General features: G+C 37.1%; 1 protein-coding gene across 1 annotated transcript; it reads left to right on the top strand.

Annotated features, from left to right (window-relative positions):
* Nucleotides 1-1,649: 1,649 nt before the first annotated feature.
* On the top strand, nt 1,650-15,844 carry LOC127874818 (uncharacterized). The gene is made up of 13 exons (XM_052419452.1): nt 1,650-1,719; nt 3,778-3,897; nt 5,714-5,846; nt 7,053-7,284; nt 7,859-8,068; nt 8,305-8,391; nt 8,865-8,924; nt 9,217-9,239; nt 10,705-10,792; nt 11,218-11,295; nt 11,727-11,849; nt 12,273-12,485; nt 13,132-15,844. Exons 3-13 carry the CDS (start codon nt 5,770-5,772, stop codon nt 13,210-13,212), a joined length of 1,272 nt encoding a protein of 423 aa, XP_052275412.1. The 5' UTR covers nt 1,650-1,719; nt 3,778-3,897; nt 5,714-5,769; the 3' UTR covers nt 13,213-15,844.
* Nucleotides 15,845-17,378: the final 1,534 nt, after the last annotated feature.

The following is a 17,378-nucleotide window of genomic DNA, read 5'->3' as shown; positions in this document are numbered from 1 at the left end:
AGTTTCATGTTGAAAACTTATATTGAGTTTCTGAGATAAAGCACTGAAAAGTATGTGAGTGACTGCACTGACAGACAGACCAACGGTACGTTTAAGTATATTTAGCGTACCCGGGGTACATTAAAGTATACTTAAGAGTACACAGGGTACTTTAAAGCATTACCCGAGCCGAACCAACAATTACCAATCGAGCTTATTGACATATTAAATAAATGATGAATGTGGTAACTATGATTGTGTGAAATATAATACAATAGTTTTCCTGAATTGATATATATATATATATATATATATATATATATCTGAAAATATTTTCTTAAATCAATGTTGTATCTTTGTATTAAAAAACTGCAACACTTAGGACTGGAAATTAGGCATTACCATATTTCTTTACAACGTAATGCATGTACATCATCGATATATATAACATTTAAAACGAAAATCGTTTTAAAATTCAAATGTTTGCATGGTGTTAGAACTACTGTTTTGATATCTTTGTTGTGAACAATGTGTTTAGGTTCAACGTCCGAAAAAAGATGTCCGAAAATAACTGCAAGCTGTTTAAACGCGAAATTAAGTTGAATTGATACAACAATGCGTTAAATATTATTTTTCATCAATCTGACATTTTTCACGGCGACTGATCAGAGCAATATCACGGGGGTACTGTGAAAATCGTCAGATCTCACGATCTGACAATATTAACGCTACACCGGTCTATTTCGTTTCCGTAGAGATAGCTAATGTCGTCCGTTTGTAAGCTCAAATTTGATTGGCTGACGGGTTCAATGGCTTATTCTAAAAATAAATGCTGCTCGAGCAGCATATTGCTGCTCGAGCAGGAATTTTGCTGCTCGAGCAGCATTTAAATGCTGCTCGACCAGTAAATTGCTGCTCGAGCAGCAATATGCTGCTCGAGCAGCACTTAAATGCAGCTCGAGCAGCATTTTTTTCTGCTCGAGCAGAAGTTAAAGTTTCGACCCCTTTGGTGCGCCATACTTTGAGCTGCGCGCACTGACTGCCTGAACGGGCTGCATGCTGGACATAGCGCGGCTACCTATCCGCGGTCTCAAAGGTGGTGCTGGCAGGACATCAGCCGGCTTGTCATCATAAAGCATAAGTGGCAGGAAAAACATAAGGGCAACAGCGCGTTTGATTTCTCGTCTAAATACAATTGAGAATCTTAATTCAACTTAAACTTTAGACCAAACAAAGTATTAAGGGGGGATAGAGAGCTTTTTTTCTACATACTAACTACAGATCAAAGTACACAATGCGCGCGCAAGTACACATAATATCAAAGTATAAAGCGCGCGCTGACCGTACATTATCAGAGGCCTGTTGGTCCACGTTGTTGTTTTTGATTTTTATCGAGTGCACCGGGATTGTCTCCCATATGGCCATCGCCCCCAGAAAGACGTGTTAGTTGGTTACGGGGGATAGTGCAAGATACAGGAGACACCCAGTTCCAGAGGTGACCCTGGGTCTTTTAGTGCCCGGTGTATAGCACCTAGTACACTGCACCTCGGTTTAACGTCTCATGCGAAAGACGAGTTAGAAGGTTAGGTGCAGCGGGGGATCGAACCAGCGATCTCTGGATTGTGAAGCCAGTGTGTTACCACCAGACCACGGATCCGCTACATTGTTGGTCCACGGTCGCCCAAATCATTTTGGCCAATCAGAACACTGATCTTGAATCAGGGGAGAGGATAGGCTATAGTAAGTGGTGGTGATCTCCCTTTCTGTTTTGAACTTGTTTAACAAGGGTTTTTAGAGAGTCCAGAGAATTTTATTCTCGTCAGTATTTTATACTGACCAAAGCTTACATACTATAAAACAGCTGTTGTTGACCAGAGACTACGTTGCAGTTTAAGAGAACCGCGTTGCGTGACATTTAATCGTTTGAAAGTGCTCGTTTAGAATTTGTAATTTGATTTCGCGACGTTACCTATTTAAAAACTGAACGTTGTTAAACTTGTTTGGAAAATCCAGGTTCGGATTGTATTTGAATTCGGGCGTTTGTTTGTTGTCGTGTTGTATTTTGAGTTTTTAAACTTCCCCAGGGTTCGTGGAACGATGTCCTTTGTTATTCTCATACCGACAATAAATAAATTTTGATTTGATTTGATTCGGGAAGCCTTTTGTTTATTCTGGAATCCGGAGAACTGCCCCCTTATTTTAAAGGTGGCGGAGAGGTGCCCCCCCCCCCCCAGCAAATCGGTAGGGGCGGAGAACTGCCCCCCCTGTCAGAATTTAGTAGGCGGATATCTGCCCCCCCCCCCATCAAATCTGTAGGGGCGGAGAACTGCCCCCCCCCCCCCGGTGTCATATTAGTTATTAGTTACGTAGTGAAAACAATACTTACGGGTAATTTTACGTTATTGCCGTACACATTTTATCCGGTAAAAAATTAATTTAAGTACAAGTATATTGCCATTTATCGAACTGAATAACACAAATTGTCTAGAGGCATGTGATAATACTGTTTAAGGCCCTTGGTACGCATCTTCACCACTCACTATACATGAATGCCATGTAAAAGTCGTGTTTTAATAAGAGCGCGAAACATAGTCGAGATCCACACAGGAAACGCGTGCATGTTAATACTGGCCATGTGTCGCAACTATATATAGACGTGCAACTCAGTACTTATGAAGGAAAAGTTACATCGGAATTAATTTACATTATAAAGATAGTATTGACCCATGGAAAAAAAAACGTAACTAAACGTATAAAAAAGTAAATTAATAGGCAAAGCAAAGGCAATAATTTAGCTGACTTGAAGAAAAAAGTAAAGTGAAGTCGAATTAATAATCAATTTATTTATGTTGTTTAGTTAATTCATGTGAAATACAAAATAACATACATAAATACACACATTACATGCATACATACATTCACAGTTACAATCATACATACATACATTCAGACATACATTAAAAAATATATACATGCTTACATAAACGTTCAAAACATACATTCATACATACATACAATCTGCAACAGTTAGCATTTTGAGCAGATCATGTTGACATGCCAAACAAACAAAATCGGTAACAGTTGCTTTAATTAGCAGCTAATTAGGCAGGCAGAGAACTTGTTACCGTTAACGATAAGCACCGCGATCTTTTAATTGGTAGACCGGACCGACCTTAATTGTTAAGAACTTGTTAGCTTTGAATAAAGCGGCATACGGGTTTATTATATTGAACCGTCCAAATCCGTAATTGGCGAAAACAAACAAATAAATTATTGTTTTCAGCTTGCATACGGATGGATTAAATTGCATGCTAATTGTTTGTTTTGATTACGGGGAAAATATCAAATAATTCAGCCGCGAAAACTTTTTATTAGCAAAAAGTGATTTGTTTTTCTTTGTTAACATAGACGAAAATCACGTGATTATCAAGATGGCGACGTCCATGCCGAGGCAGGTATTTTTTTGCCGTTTTATAACTTTAATACTTGTACAACTTTATATTACTTTTGAAATTTCACTCAATTTCCAGACATAATAGCAAGAAAGTTACTGGCGTTATTGTCATTATAATACTCGTTTTATATATAGCCGCGAAATTTCTTTAATTAGGGGGCACTTCTCCGGGTCATCAATTCTGACAGGGGGGCAGTTCTCCGCCCCTTATTAATCAGCAGGGGGGCAGTTCTCCGCCCTATAAAAAAGAGTGAGGGGGCAGTTCTCCGCCCAGAGAAAAATCTTTGTGGGGGGGGGCAGTTCTCCGGGGGGCACTTCTCCTAGAGCCGTTTATTCTGTTTCAGGTGAAGAACATGTCTGGTGCAGCAGCGATGTTCGTGTTCTTATTGCCGGGGATTCCAATGTCCATCGTTTGAAGTCTGCATGTCCTCCAAATGCAAGGATTGACTTTCTGCCCGTATCTGGTGAATAATTTTTAACTGTTTATAGTTGAGTGTGAGACCCAACATGTTTCTGTGGCATGCTGCTTTATATTACCCCTTTTACTGTCTTAAATAGTCTATATAAATTGCCGCCATAATCTTTTGATGATTTTTGCGTTGGCATAATTATTTTAGCTACTGTCTTATACTGCAGTGGGGACGATTGAACTTTACCGGTACGCAACACTTAACATCAAACAGCGTACTCTAACCCTTAACACCTAACACATAACAACTTACGCAACACCTTATTATCCTTTTATCCTATATATTTCTTTAGTATCGGGGGCTACCGCCCCCAAACCCCCGCTTTGTCGATGGTTGTAAACAACTTCGTACCGGTAAAGTTCAATCTAGCCCTGCAGTGTTTGTTGCTGCCTTTGGAAAAAAGGTTGCTAATTTTAATATTTATTTGAAGCTTTGTGTACCAAATAATTGTTTTTATGCCCCCGGTCGGGTGGCATATAGCAGTTGAACTGTCAGTCTGTCCGTCCGTCCGAACACTTTAATGGTCATAACTTTTTCAATATTTAACATAGCACCGTTATATTTGGCATGCATGTGCATCTCATTGAGCTGCACATTTTGAGTGGTGAAAGGTGAAGGTCAAGGTCATCCTTCAAGGTCAAAGGTCTAATATATGGCATATGTCCATCCGTCCGAAAACTAACATTGGTCATAACTTTTTCACTATTGACGATAGCAATTTGATATTTGGCATGTATGTGTATCTCCTGAGGCTGAACATTTTGAGTGGTGAAAGGTGAAGGTCAAATGTCTAATATATGGCGTCTGTCCGTCCATCCGAAAACTTTAACATTGGCCATAACTTGTTCACTATTGATGATAGCAACTTGATATTTGGCATGCATGGGTATCTCCTGGAGCTGAACATTTTGAGTGATGAAAGGTGAAGGTCAAGGTCATTCTTCAAGGTCAAATGTCAAATATTCCGTCCGTCCGAAAACTTTAACATTGGCCATAACTTTTTAAATATTGAAGATAGCAACTTGATTTTTTTTTATGCATGTGTATCTCTTGGAGCTGAATATTTTGAGTGGTAAAAGGTGAAAATCAAGGTCATTCTTCAAGGTCAAATGTCAAATATTCCGTCCGTCTGAAAATTTTAACATTGGCCATAACTTTTTAAATATTGAAGATAGCAACTTGATATTTGGCATGCATGTATATCTCATGGAGCTGCACATTTTGAGTGATGAAAGGTCAAGGTCATCCTTCAAGGTCAAAGGTCAAAATTTGCAATATTGAAGATAGCAACTAGATATTTGGCATGCATGTGTATCTCATGGAGCTGCACATTTTTGAGTGGTGAAAGGTCAAGGTCATCCTTCAAGGTCAAAGTTTGAATACATGTACATGGCTTCAAAGCGGTGCAATAGGGGTCATTGTGTTTCCAACAAACGCATCTCTTGTTTTTAAAGAAATGCTTAAAACTCCACTGAATATTGCTTCAATACCCAAAAAGATATTTTACCCTAACAGTTTCATGGTATTTACATGTACACGTCATGTATATTATTACACTGATAAAACATGTATTATGGAATCAAGCAAAATACCCTTTCTGCTGTAACCAAAATGGGGAAAAAGATTGCAAATCCAGAAATTTGACGCAACATAGAACAAGTGAGATAAATATTAACAAAGATAAGCTTGCTTGTCTCGAACATAGCAATGATGACTATTTTTCATAATATTCAATAACAAATGACAACTCAAGAAAAATTATTGCAAATGAAAACCAATTCCAAATGGAAGATCTTATTTTACAATGCAGGTGCAAAGTATGTGTCTGACCGGAAGGGCTTTAGAAAGCTGCTGCATCAAGAGCTGATGTCAGGTTGTTACGACATATTGTACCTGCATCTTGGCTCTAACGATGTTTGCTGCAAGGATAGCAATTTCTACCGGTATGTTGAACAGTAATTTTTCAGTTTTAGTTTTTATTTAACCTTTTTACCTTAGCTTTATTGCAGGGAACGCACTATGCTTATTGAGACACTCGAGTCTGTTCCTGGAAGAACCAGAACTTGGTGTTTATGGAGAAGATAATGAGAACCTCCTAACTCCCTATCACTAGGCGGACACCACATCCACTACACCATTATGCTTTTACATTGGCCTGTATTATTGAATGTCCACACCAACCCCCTAACTAGAAACCCTGGATCCGCCACTGAACAGCTTAGCAGCATGAATAAAAATGAGCTTGATCAACTTAGTATCACTTTCTTATTAGATTTTTTTGGATTGGCATTTTAATGAAATAAAATAAGTTAGTTTCTCAAATATTTTTGTAGTTGTTTGTAACTTTTTATGCCCCCGGTAGGGTTGCACATAGAAGTTGAACTGTCCGTCAGTCAGTATGTGTGTCAGTCTGTCCGTCCGTCGGGAAAAAAAACTTCAACGTTGGCCATAACTTTTGCATTATTAAAGATAGAAACTTGATATTTGGCATGCGTGTGTACCTCATGGAGCTGAACATTTTTAATTGGTGAAAGGTCATCCTTCAAGGTCAAATGTCAAATATATGGCGTCTGTCCGTCTGAAAACTTTAACATTGGCCATAACTTTTTCAATATTGAAGATAGCAACTTGATATTTGGTGTGCACGTGTATCTCATGAAGCTGCACATTTTGAGTGGTGGAGGTTCAAGGTCATCCTTCAAGGTCAAAGGTAAAAAAATAAATACAAAGCGGCGCAATATGGGGCATTGTGTTTCTGACGAACACATCTCTATTTAATAATTGTTTGTGATGGGAAGATAATACAATGAGCAACTAATACCATTACCTTATTATCCCTTGCCATAGGAGGATGGATATTGTTTTGGGGTTGTCTGTCCGTCTGTCTTTCCATCTGTCCGTCCAGCACTTTTGTGTCCAGAGCCATATCTTGGAAGTGCTTTGGCGGATTTCATTGAAACTTGGTATGAGTATATATATGGATAAGAGGATGCTGCAGGCCAAATGGCATCGTACACCATCTGTTAATAGCAGAGTTATGGCCCTTTGTTTCTTAAAAAATGCTTCTTTAGTGTCAAATATAACACTTTTTTGTCCAGAAGCATATTGGCAGGGTATATCAATTCAATGAATTTGCTTGTTATTTTTAGTTGTGTGACTGAGATCCTTGATGTTGTATTCAGTGTGTGCACTGAAATACACGTGGTGCTTTGCGTGATTCTTCCACGTGATTTTGATGTGAGAATGTTTCCCCGATGGCCACTCTCAGGGGCACAGTTGAGGAACTACTGCCAGTGGATAAGGAGCGCAAACAGCATGCTGTGGGAACTGAGTCACCATGTGCCTTCTGTGAGATACATGGACTATGCAGCAACTAAACAGGTATAGGGAAAGATCTAGAGTGAAATAGGAAGTTTCTCAGCAACTGTTGCATGGAATTTCATCATCATGAAACTTAAAATAAATATATGCATCATTATACTGCGGTGGACCAATCCCAAATTCTGTTCAGACATCCTTCTTTGCTCAAGAGATATGCCTCCTTAATTGGTGAAAATTGACTCATTGAGCAGTTTTTTTGCAATTACTGGTTTCTTAATAACTTTTACATGAAATATCATGAATTTTAAAATAGATGTATTACTTTGTGGTGGTACACTTGCACGTTTTGTTGGTTTCAGCTCTAGAAGTAAAGCCCCATAATTAAAGATATCTGTCTGTGCTGTAATATGGAAGTTAATGAAATGTATTATCATTTTTTTAGAAGTTCTTGTATAAGTTTTGTCAGGATGATCATTTTGGTCAGTTCAGAGTTGTACACTCTAATTGATTGAAACTAAAATATTTTTTCATTCGTTGAGGGAAACCAGTTAATTTAATTTGCTGCTTTAATATCTTAGTTATGTTTAAAACAAATTAGTACGGTAACTATCAATAATCAAAATTTAATTTTAAGAAGTCCCTGTACTTGTCCCATGATGGACTACATCTGAGTGCTGAAGGGGCTAGGAGGTGTTTAGCATCCATACATGACGACCTGCCAAACCAGCTGTGTGTGGAGGCTGCTGTTCAAGATCCTACAGAATGGCCAGCTCTCTCAGCCACGGAAGTACCGGTTCAGGAGCATGACAGCACCATAGCACTCTTTTCGGATATTGTGCAGACTGTGAGTTTAGTGCTACAACAAAGTGGACTGCATTTATGAGCCATAAGCAAATGTGATTTATGCACAAAACTGCAATTCTGCGTCAGGCTAAAACCTTAACATTGACTCTAAAATCAAAGCGCTTCCACCTACAAATATTCATAACAATTTGATTTTGCTGTAATGTTTATATTTTTGATTAAAATAAGCCGTTTAAAAAAAGTATAATACCTGTATTATGGTTAAATAAATTGTAGGGAGCTCAACCAGAGATTCAAGACAAGGTGGATGCAAGTGAAGTACCAGTTCCCAGGGACATTAAGCCTCAGACACATAAAATAACGGTAACTTTTCTATGCATTTAATCGTACAGATATTTCATCATTCTTAATGAACATTTATAAAGTGATTGCAATCCAGTATTGATTGCTCATATGGCTTGTTACAGCCTATAAATTAATGTTATGTCTAGAGCCGTAAAGCTGGGCACCCTGTCATGTCTCTTTTTTAGCCTCGCCTTTTTGCCCCTGATCAGCACCATAATGACCTTCATTATTGGTAGCTGTAAGGCAATAGTTAGACTGCAGGTCCTATACTTTTAAAGCAATGCCTTTAATCATCAAAGAGCATTGTTTGTCATTAAGTGGTAAACATGAAAAGTTCAACAGATGTCTTTGTGTGAAAGCCAGACCATAGAGTTGATGTCATAACCATTCAGTTATATCAGAACATAACATTCTGTAATTGTATAAAATATAAACTAGTTAGTTTATATAATTTTGTTTTCCATATTTTCACACACACAATTCATTCTCAGGTTGTCACAGCCAGAGCTAAGAGGTCTGCAACCAGAAATGTCAAAAGATATGGAAAGAAGGTAAAAAATACTGTTAATTTCAGATAACCCTCACTGTTTCATTGTGGAAATGTCCTACTAATTCTTAAAACAAGTTTTTTTTTGTTGAAAAAAAAACCACAACCAAACCTATTTTGAAAGTAAAATATAAGTAAAAGACCATATTAGTGTTATTATTTTGAGGACATCTTTCCTTTCTGTTGTCTTCTGCATATTATTATATAATTGTTGTTATTTTTCAAAATAGTCAACTTTGGTGGATGAGGTTTTGCACTTATGCCATGCCTGTACATGCATGTGTAAATTGTTTCAGTTGGCAAAGAAATGCCACACAAGGTATATAAAGCTTGATTGGTGCATTTGTTATTGTTGAAATTTTTGTTTGCATGTACATGCATGTGTTAATTGTTTCAGTTAACAAAGAAATGCCACAATGTTTAATGTGCTTCATCCTATAACTTTGAAACTTTATATGTAGCTGCACCTTGATGAGTTATACATGCCACACCCTTTTTTGTGTCACTAGGTCAAAGGTCAAGATCACTGTGAACTCTTAAAAAAAAGAAACTGCACCTGCAGCCGAGCGTTGGCACCTGCTATGCGGTGCTCTTGTTTTTATTCATTATCATGTTACTGGTAGTGAAATATGTGTGAAATAAATAGCCATAAAATACCGATAGGGAAAGCACAGTAAATAAATGCAGATTTATACATGTTATCAAGGAATAGGAAGCTTGTTTGGTGCATTTTGTTTTGTTGTTTTTGCTTTCGTTGAAAAAAATCTATTTGTTAACATTTACATGTATTATATCCTTGAAGTCATTAATTTCTGGCACATCTTTTTATGCCGCCGAAGGAGGGCATATAGTCTGTCTGTCACACTTTACGTTTAGGTTTCGAAAAATGCTCATAACTTCTATGTCGCTTCAGATAGCAACTTCATATTTGGCATGCATGTGTATATTGACAAAGCCTTTCCATGCGCACACAAATTTTGACCCCTGTGACCTTGACCTTGAACTTAGGGTCTGCGTTTAGGTTTCGAAATCTGTGTTTAAGTTTCGAAAAAAGCTCATAACTTCTATCAAGCGTTTATAGGGGGCATAAGTCATCCTATGGTGACAGCTGTTGTTTACCTATATATACATAAATGTAATGCATTCTTAAGTAGTTTCATAAAAATCACCTTTCTTAATGGAATTACATACAACATAAACATATGCCAACATAAGGCACTCATTGTTGCTTTATTTTTAGACACCCCAACAATATTTATTAGCGAGGCTGTTTTCGGAGAAAACCCGAGGTATTGTCATAGCCTGCTCGTCGTCCACCGGCGTAGTGCTAAAACCTTATCATTGGCTCTAAAATCAAAGTGCTTCCACCTTCAACTTTGAAACTTCATATGTATATGCACCTTGATGAGTTCTACACACCACACCCATTTTGGGTCACTAGGTCAAAGATCAAGATCACTCTGACAAGCTTTTGCAGCCGAGCATGGCACCCGTTATGCGGTGCTCTTGTTTTATATTAAAACTTGCTGCATGAATGCTATTACTGCAGTAACTCTCTTGTTAGTTTTATGTCAAATAGGTTTAATCGTTTTGTTAGTTTTATATTGACGGTCATTGGAATTAGTGGTCGTCCAATATTGTCCGGGACAACAAAAATATAGTTCAGACATAGTTTCCCTTTTTTACTGGATGGCAATTTTTAGCCTGAATGAATATTAATTTTACATGATTATGCATTCACAGACACTGCATTAATGATCCTGTTTTTTCGTCATGCATTAAAGGTCATGCTGCAGTGAATTTGTTTACCTTGACATTACTGAAGATGTGGCTGTTTTCCTGCCTGCATACAAGTTGAATGGCTTATGCTTGGTACTAATTTTATGACGATATGCTCCATACTTTTTAACACTTTCCATCTTGACAATTTACATAAATATTTCTTTCATAGGTATTTTCATTACTTTGATTTTAATATAAATCAGCAGAATGTGTGTTTGATTCATCTGTGTCCTATTTGTATGTATCATAATATAGTAATTGGTTCAAGCATGAAAGACAATGATTGCCCTGTTTATATGACACTATATTTGTAGCATGCCAATTGATCTGATAGCATGGCACAATGCTATAAACAAATTTTATGTTTTCATTAAAAAGAATGAATTTAATGAAAGGGATGTATTCACATTATTTCAAATCATCTTCAAAGGTATACGCTTTTCAAATTATATAACCGGTAGTAATTTGTAGCATTTGTACTGGTAATATGGACTGATAGCATAATAACTTTTCAGAAACGCAAGAAGATGGAAGTCAAGACTGGTAAGGTTAAAAGGGAGAAACCTACCATGACGAAAAAGAAGAACAAACAGGTAAATCAATGACAGAAAGTATTCTTTCTTGTCAGATAAACAAAACTTGTTCAAGAAGATCCTTTAAAACACACATTCATCCTTTCATGTATGGTCATTTAGATGTTCTACAAATACAGTAAAACCAAGCTTTAAAGACGACACAAAGAACCTTATAAAATTAGTCTAAATAGCTGGTATTCTTACAATTCAGGTATAATTGATTATCACCAATAACCTGTTAAGCGGGGTTTTGGTGTATGTAAGTCTTCCATGTGCAAGCTTTTCAGGACCAGTCCTGGGCCTGTATTGAATTCATTATAATGTAAAGATGTTCTAAAGTATGAACCAATTGTGGTACATGTTTTTGTTTTGTTTCAATTTCCATGAGTTGTTCACAAATATTACTTAGATGCGATTTTAGAATCCTCAGGCTGAGTGGTATTTTTTAGGTCCCTTGCTACAATTGCCCAAACTGCAGGGTGTGCTGTTCATCTGAAGATGCCCTGCTCGACCATTTTATAACGAAGCATTCATCATGGAAAGTTGATAGGCCTGACACACTTTTCAATCAGGTTTTTAAATGGAACACATATTGTTGTATAGCTTTATGTTATGTAAATATACTCTTAAGATTTTGAATGAAAAAATATAATACTTTTTCTCCCCTAACAGTTTAACCTGAGGGGACTTATGGTTTGCGCTCTGTGTGTCCGTCATTCTGTGAGTCTGTCACTCTTTCTGGATCATGCGATAACTTTAAAAGTTCTTCATATTTTTTCTTGAAACATGGATATATGGCAATATGGACATTATGTACGTCATTTCATTTTGTTCCTCATCAAAATTTCTGGTTGATATGGCAACAAATATATATAATGAAAAAAAAATCCAAAAAAATCTGATAATGGTGGAACCTGTAGGGGACATACATTGCTTGGCAATAGTCTTGTTTGTCTAGTAAGTATTGTATTAAAGGAAGGGTTATTCTATTATAGGAAGATGAAATCAACGTGCCATCCAACATCCATTGCCACCGAGACACTGAAGAGATGCCCCAACAAGATGACAACGCCGCAAATGAAGATAAAGTCAATGTGCCATCCCACTTCTTTTTCCAACGAGACACTGACGAGACGCCCCAACAAGATGTAGACACTTCACAGCTTCTTCTTATTCTTTCAAATGACGTTGAACTTAACCCTGGACCGGTGAGATATTCCTGCCTTATAATAAACAATATTAGTGGGCAAGTTCCTTAATCAGAGGAATTTTAACCTTGTTAATGTTCTATAAATAAATATATATATATATATATATATATATATATATATATATATATATATATATATATTATATATGTGTGGTTAGGGTAATTTGAGGAAGGTGCTAGTTTGAAATTATTATCTTATATATTGACCATTTTCTATTTGTATGCCCCAAGATCAAATGATCGGAATATATTGTTTTTGGCCTGTCTGGTTGGTTATAAGAGAAATATAAGTACTTTATTAAATTCGAAGGTTTGTAGGCACTTAAACTTATTTAAATCATATACTCACATGTGGGAAGATTTAATTCATACAAATATTGATAACAATGATGATGAAGAACAGCAGTTATTTGATGACAATATTGATGATGAAATGCCTGTTTCGGTTACATTAAGTACTGCTGCATACAATAACTTCAATGAGGAATCTGGACTTAGGAATTTTAAGTGTAGAAGTAAACATTCTCCCAGACTTAAAGACAATAATGAGTTAAGGAAAAATATCATAAAACGTGATCAGTGGAATGATTCTAACCTTGTTCGATGTTCAGATGGCTGCCTAAAAGGACCTGTATTATTTCCAGATATTCCAGACAATACCGGTCCCTGTGGAAGCGGTTGGCTCAAGCGAGAAGATGACGATAATTACAGTGAAAATGGACTGACCATACACGAAAGACAAAGGACATTAAATATTTACACAAATTTTGCACCTGTAAAATGTGACATTCATATACGTGAATGCTATAATTCAATTAGTAAGCCATGCAGAATTCTTTGGGATGAAGGGGACTTAGATTGTTTACATGTATTAAGTAGGGATACAGCAGCAGGAGATGAAATAGGGTGGGAATTTGTATCTATGGTTATGAATTCTAGTTGCACTTTTTCCTCTTACTGCCAGTTTAAAAATGAGATGTATAAAACTCGCCACAATAAGGCTAGGTTTATGGATCAAACAGTTTTTTTTAATTTTTGGTTCAGTTGGGCTTCAAACATGAAAATAGATTATTCTAAAGTTGAAACTTCTGCTCGAGGAACATCAACATTATTTCTTTGGTTCTGTGCAGACCATGGACATTGCTATGGTTTCCACATGACTGGGGCAGAAGGAAGAAAAGATCCCGCATTATCACTCTATAGCTATTTAGAAACCCCTCCACAAGACGTGTTTTATGGCTTTGCATGTAATTTACAAGAATATTGCCTAAACAGAGAAAGTGGATACTATAAAAATGAACATTTTTTTCATGACATTTTCCATGGCTACTCCCACAAATGTTCTAGTGCTTTTACAGCTAGCAGACTTCAAGGCTTTGAATCTGTAAAATCTGAAATATGTGAACAATTCAACAGCTTTATACAGTGCATTAAAAGGTTGGCCCGTCAGATGTCACAGTCACACTTTTGCTTTTACCTACAATTCTTTTTAAATGAATGGAATAAGAAGAAAAAGTTATCATATGAAAAAAGATAAGAATTGCTTTAGCTGGGTTAGTTTAATGTGATACTTAAATGGTCTATAATTTTAAGTTCATCTGAACTTTGAATACTTACTATTGCATCTTTTGATGCTTTTTTCTATTTAAAGACTGAGCGAGTAAACACATACTATGTATTATTATGCAATAATTGTTTTGTGTTTATATCTCAACTGAGCATAAAGTGCTCAGGGTGAGCTATTGTGAATGGTCTTGGTCCGTCATGGGTCAACATTTTTTACTTAAACAACATCTAACCTCTGTGCCAATCTTAATGAAACATGGCACGAGTTTTCTTTCATGAACCTCTTTCAAAGTTGTTAAATGAAATGCATTCCATGCATAAATCTGGTTGCAATGGCAACCAAAAGGAAAGCTTATATATTTGGCATAAAACATCGTCTGGTTGACCTCCTTTGTGAATTTCAAAATATGCTATACCCAACTCACAGGCAAATTTGTCCTTATTTGCTCATAGTGAACACTTCTTTTAAATGGCCAGGAAGAGAGTTCAAGTTTATAGACAAGAACAACAGTCAGATGAGCGATATAGTGTCATCATGGCACCTTTATAGCTGAATCATTTATGAAAAATTGTCAATTATATGTTCTGTGACTTGTATGATTTGCAGTATTCATTTCGCTGTCTTCATGCACCTTACAAAAGCCATTTTATTATCAGTGTTCCTGATTCTGTTGTAGCATTTATTCTTGAAATTCGTTATTTTTCATATTTTTCCTAATTGTTATGCTCCCGAAATACAATTTCGCCGGAGCATATAGTTTCCAGTTTGTCCTTCCTCACTAGTTTCCCATAGCACCTTCAATTCTTTACCGATCTCTTTCATATTAGGCATGTAGGTACCTTGCATGGACCTTAACCTTTTGATGAGGTCACTGGGGTCAAGGTCACCAAGGCTAATAATAGATTTTTCCGTCACACTTTTGTCACAGTTTCTCATAGCACATTCAATACTTTAACGATCTCTTTCATATTTGGCACGTAGGTACCTTGCATGACCTCTTCCTTTTGATGAGGTTTGAGGTCACTGGGGTCAATGTCACCGAGGCTAATAATAGAATTTTTTAAGGTGGTTATTAACACATAGATTGACATAGCGCATCATCGGGGAGCATCCATCAGTTTCACTGATATTCTTGTTGTATGTTATATACGTGATCATAGATACTGTAAATTTTGTCTTATGCGACATGTTTATAATGTAGAAGATGAGTACCCTGTGTTTATGCAGTGCCCATTATATAACACAGATATGATTTGTTTATTCCGCTGTGTTTGAATGAAATGGAAACTTTGGTTTGTTCAATATGTTAATGGCCGATGAAAATGACAAGCACATATTTTTGATTGCAAAATGTGTGTATGTGCATGCTAATATATAACAACTACGTAATTATCATGCAAATTAGCTGTCATTTTAATTCTGCATGCTTGTATTGCATTGTTTATTTATATCTGATAAAAAATACTGATTCTTAGGTTACTTTATAAGTATGTTACTATTTTGCATGCTTACATGTTATAGGTAGTTAATTATAAAGTAATCCTTGTTTTGGTGGTATTATAATGTATAGCAGCATTTGTTCTACGAAAGTGCATGCGTGTTGCATCATATGACTTTGTTTTCTTTAACTATTCAGGTTATTTTATATAATTATGAAATTAAACTATGTATTATGGCCCTGTGGCCTGACTGCAAATAAATATTCGTATTTGTATACAGTTTTTGTAATGTGATGTATGGTGGTATCATGTTGTTTCACTTTTTGATCAATATAACTATTATGCATACAATGTGTTATTATTCTTACCTCAAAGGAGCCATATCAATACAAATTACAACTTTCCTTCAAGTGAACAGGTTGACACGAGTGACTGGTGTATCGGGCATATCAAGGTTTTAAAAATGACAATGAGATTTACTATACGGTTAAACATTGTTATAACTGGTGACACGATTACAAGCGGTACATTTACCGGTAGTTTCATACAAATGTTACATAAATTCATGTGCCATATCAAGTACAAGCGGCACGTACATCGATAGTTCGCATACCCATGTTCAAGTAATATCTATTACAAGAGACAATTGTACCTTAGTTGGCATAGTCATGTTCAAGTGAACAATGTCGCATGCGTGATATCATTCAAGCGTCACGTGTATCGGTGGTTTATATACGCATATTCAAGAGATCCATGTCGCATGCGTGACATAACAAGCGCCACGTGTACCAGTAGTTTGTATACCCATGTTCAAGATACATAACGCACGTGTGATATCAATTACAAGCGGTACATGTACTAGTACTTTGATATAAATGACGAGCGTCACTTGTAACGGCGGTTGACATACGCATGCCCAAGAGATCCATGTCGCCTGAGTGATGTTCATGGCAAGCGTCACGTGTACCGTTAGTTGACATACGCATGCTCAAGAGATCCATGTCGCCTGCGTGATGTTCATGACAAGCGTCAAGTGTACCGATAGTTGACATACGCATGCACAAGAGATCCATGTCGCCTGCGTGATGTTCATGGCAAGCGTCACGTGTACCGTTAGTTGACATACGCATGCTCAAGAGATCCATGTCGCATGCGTGATATTAATGGCAAGCGTCACGTGTACCGTTAGTTGACATACGCATGCCCAAGAAATCCATGTCGCCTGCGTGATATTAATGACAAGCGCCACGTGTACCAGTAGTTTGTATACCCGTGTTCAAGATACATAACACACGTGTTATATCAATTACAAGCGGTACATATATAGCCTTGTTCAAGAGATCGGTGTCGCCTGTGTGATAGAAATGTCAAGCGCCACGTGTACCTTTAGTTGGCGTACCTTTGTTCAAGAAATCCATATCACATACGCGATATATCAAGCGTCACGTGTACCGGTAGTTGGTGTTACCTTGTTCAAGAGATCCATGTCGCCTGTGTGATAGTAATATCAAGCGTCACGTATATCTTTAGTTGGCGTACCCTTGTTCAAGACATCCATGTCACATACGTGATATTAATATAAAGCGTCACGTGTACCGTTAGTTGACATACGCATGTTAATGAGATCGATGTCGCCTGCGTGATATTAATGGCAATCTTCATGTGTAGGGGTAGTTGACATACGCATTATCAAGAGATCCATGTCGCCTGAGTGATGTTTATGGCAAGCGTCACGTGTACCGTTAGTTGACACACGAATGCTCAAGAGATCCATGTCGCCTGCGTGATATTAATGGCAAGCGTCACGTGTACCGTAAGTTGACATACGCATGCTCAAGAGATCCATGTCGCCTGCGTGATATTAATGACAAGCGCCACGTGCACC

This window comes from Dreissena polymorpha, chromosome 3, assembly GCF_020536995.1.
Source record: "Dreissena polymorpha isolate Duluth1 chromosome 3, UMN_Dpol_1.0, whole genome shotgun sequence".
Classification (NCBI taxonomy): Eukaryota; Metazoa; Mollusca; class Bivalvia; order Myida; family Dreissenidae; genus Dreissena; species Dreissena polymorpha.
Note: the sequence above shows the minus strand (reverse complement) of the source record. Positions and strands in the feature narration are given on the sequence as shown.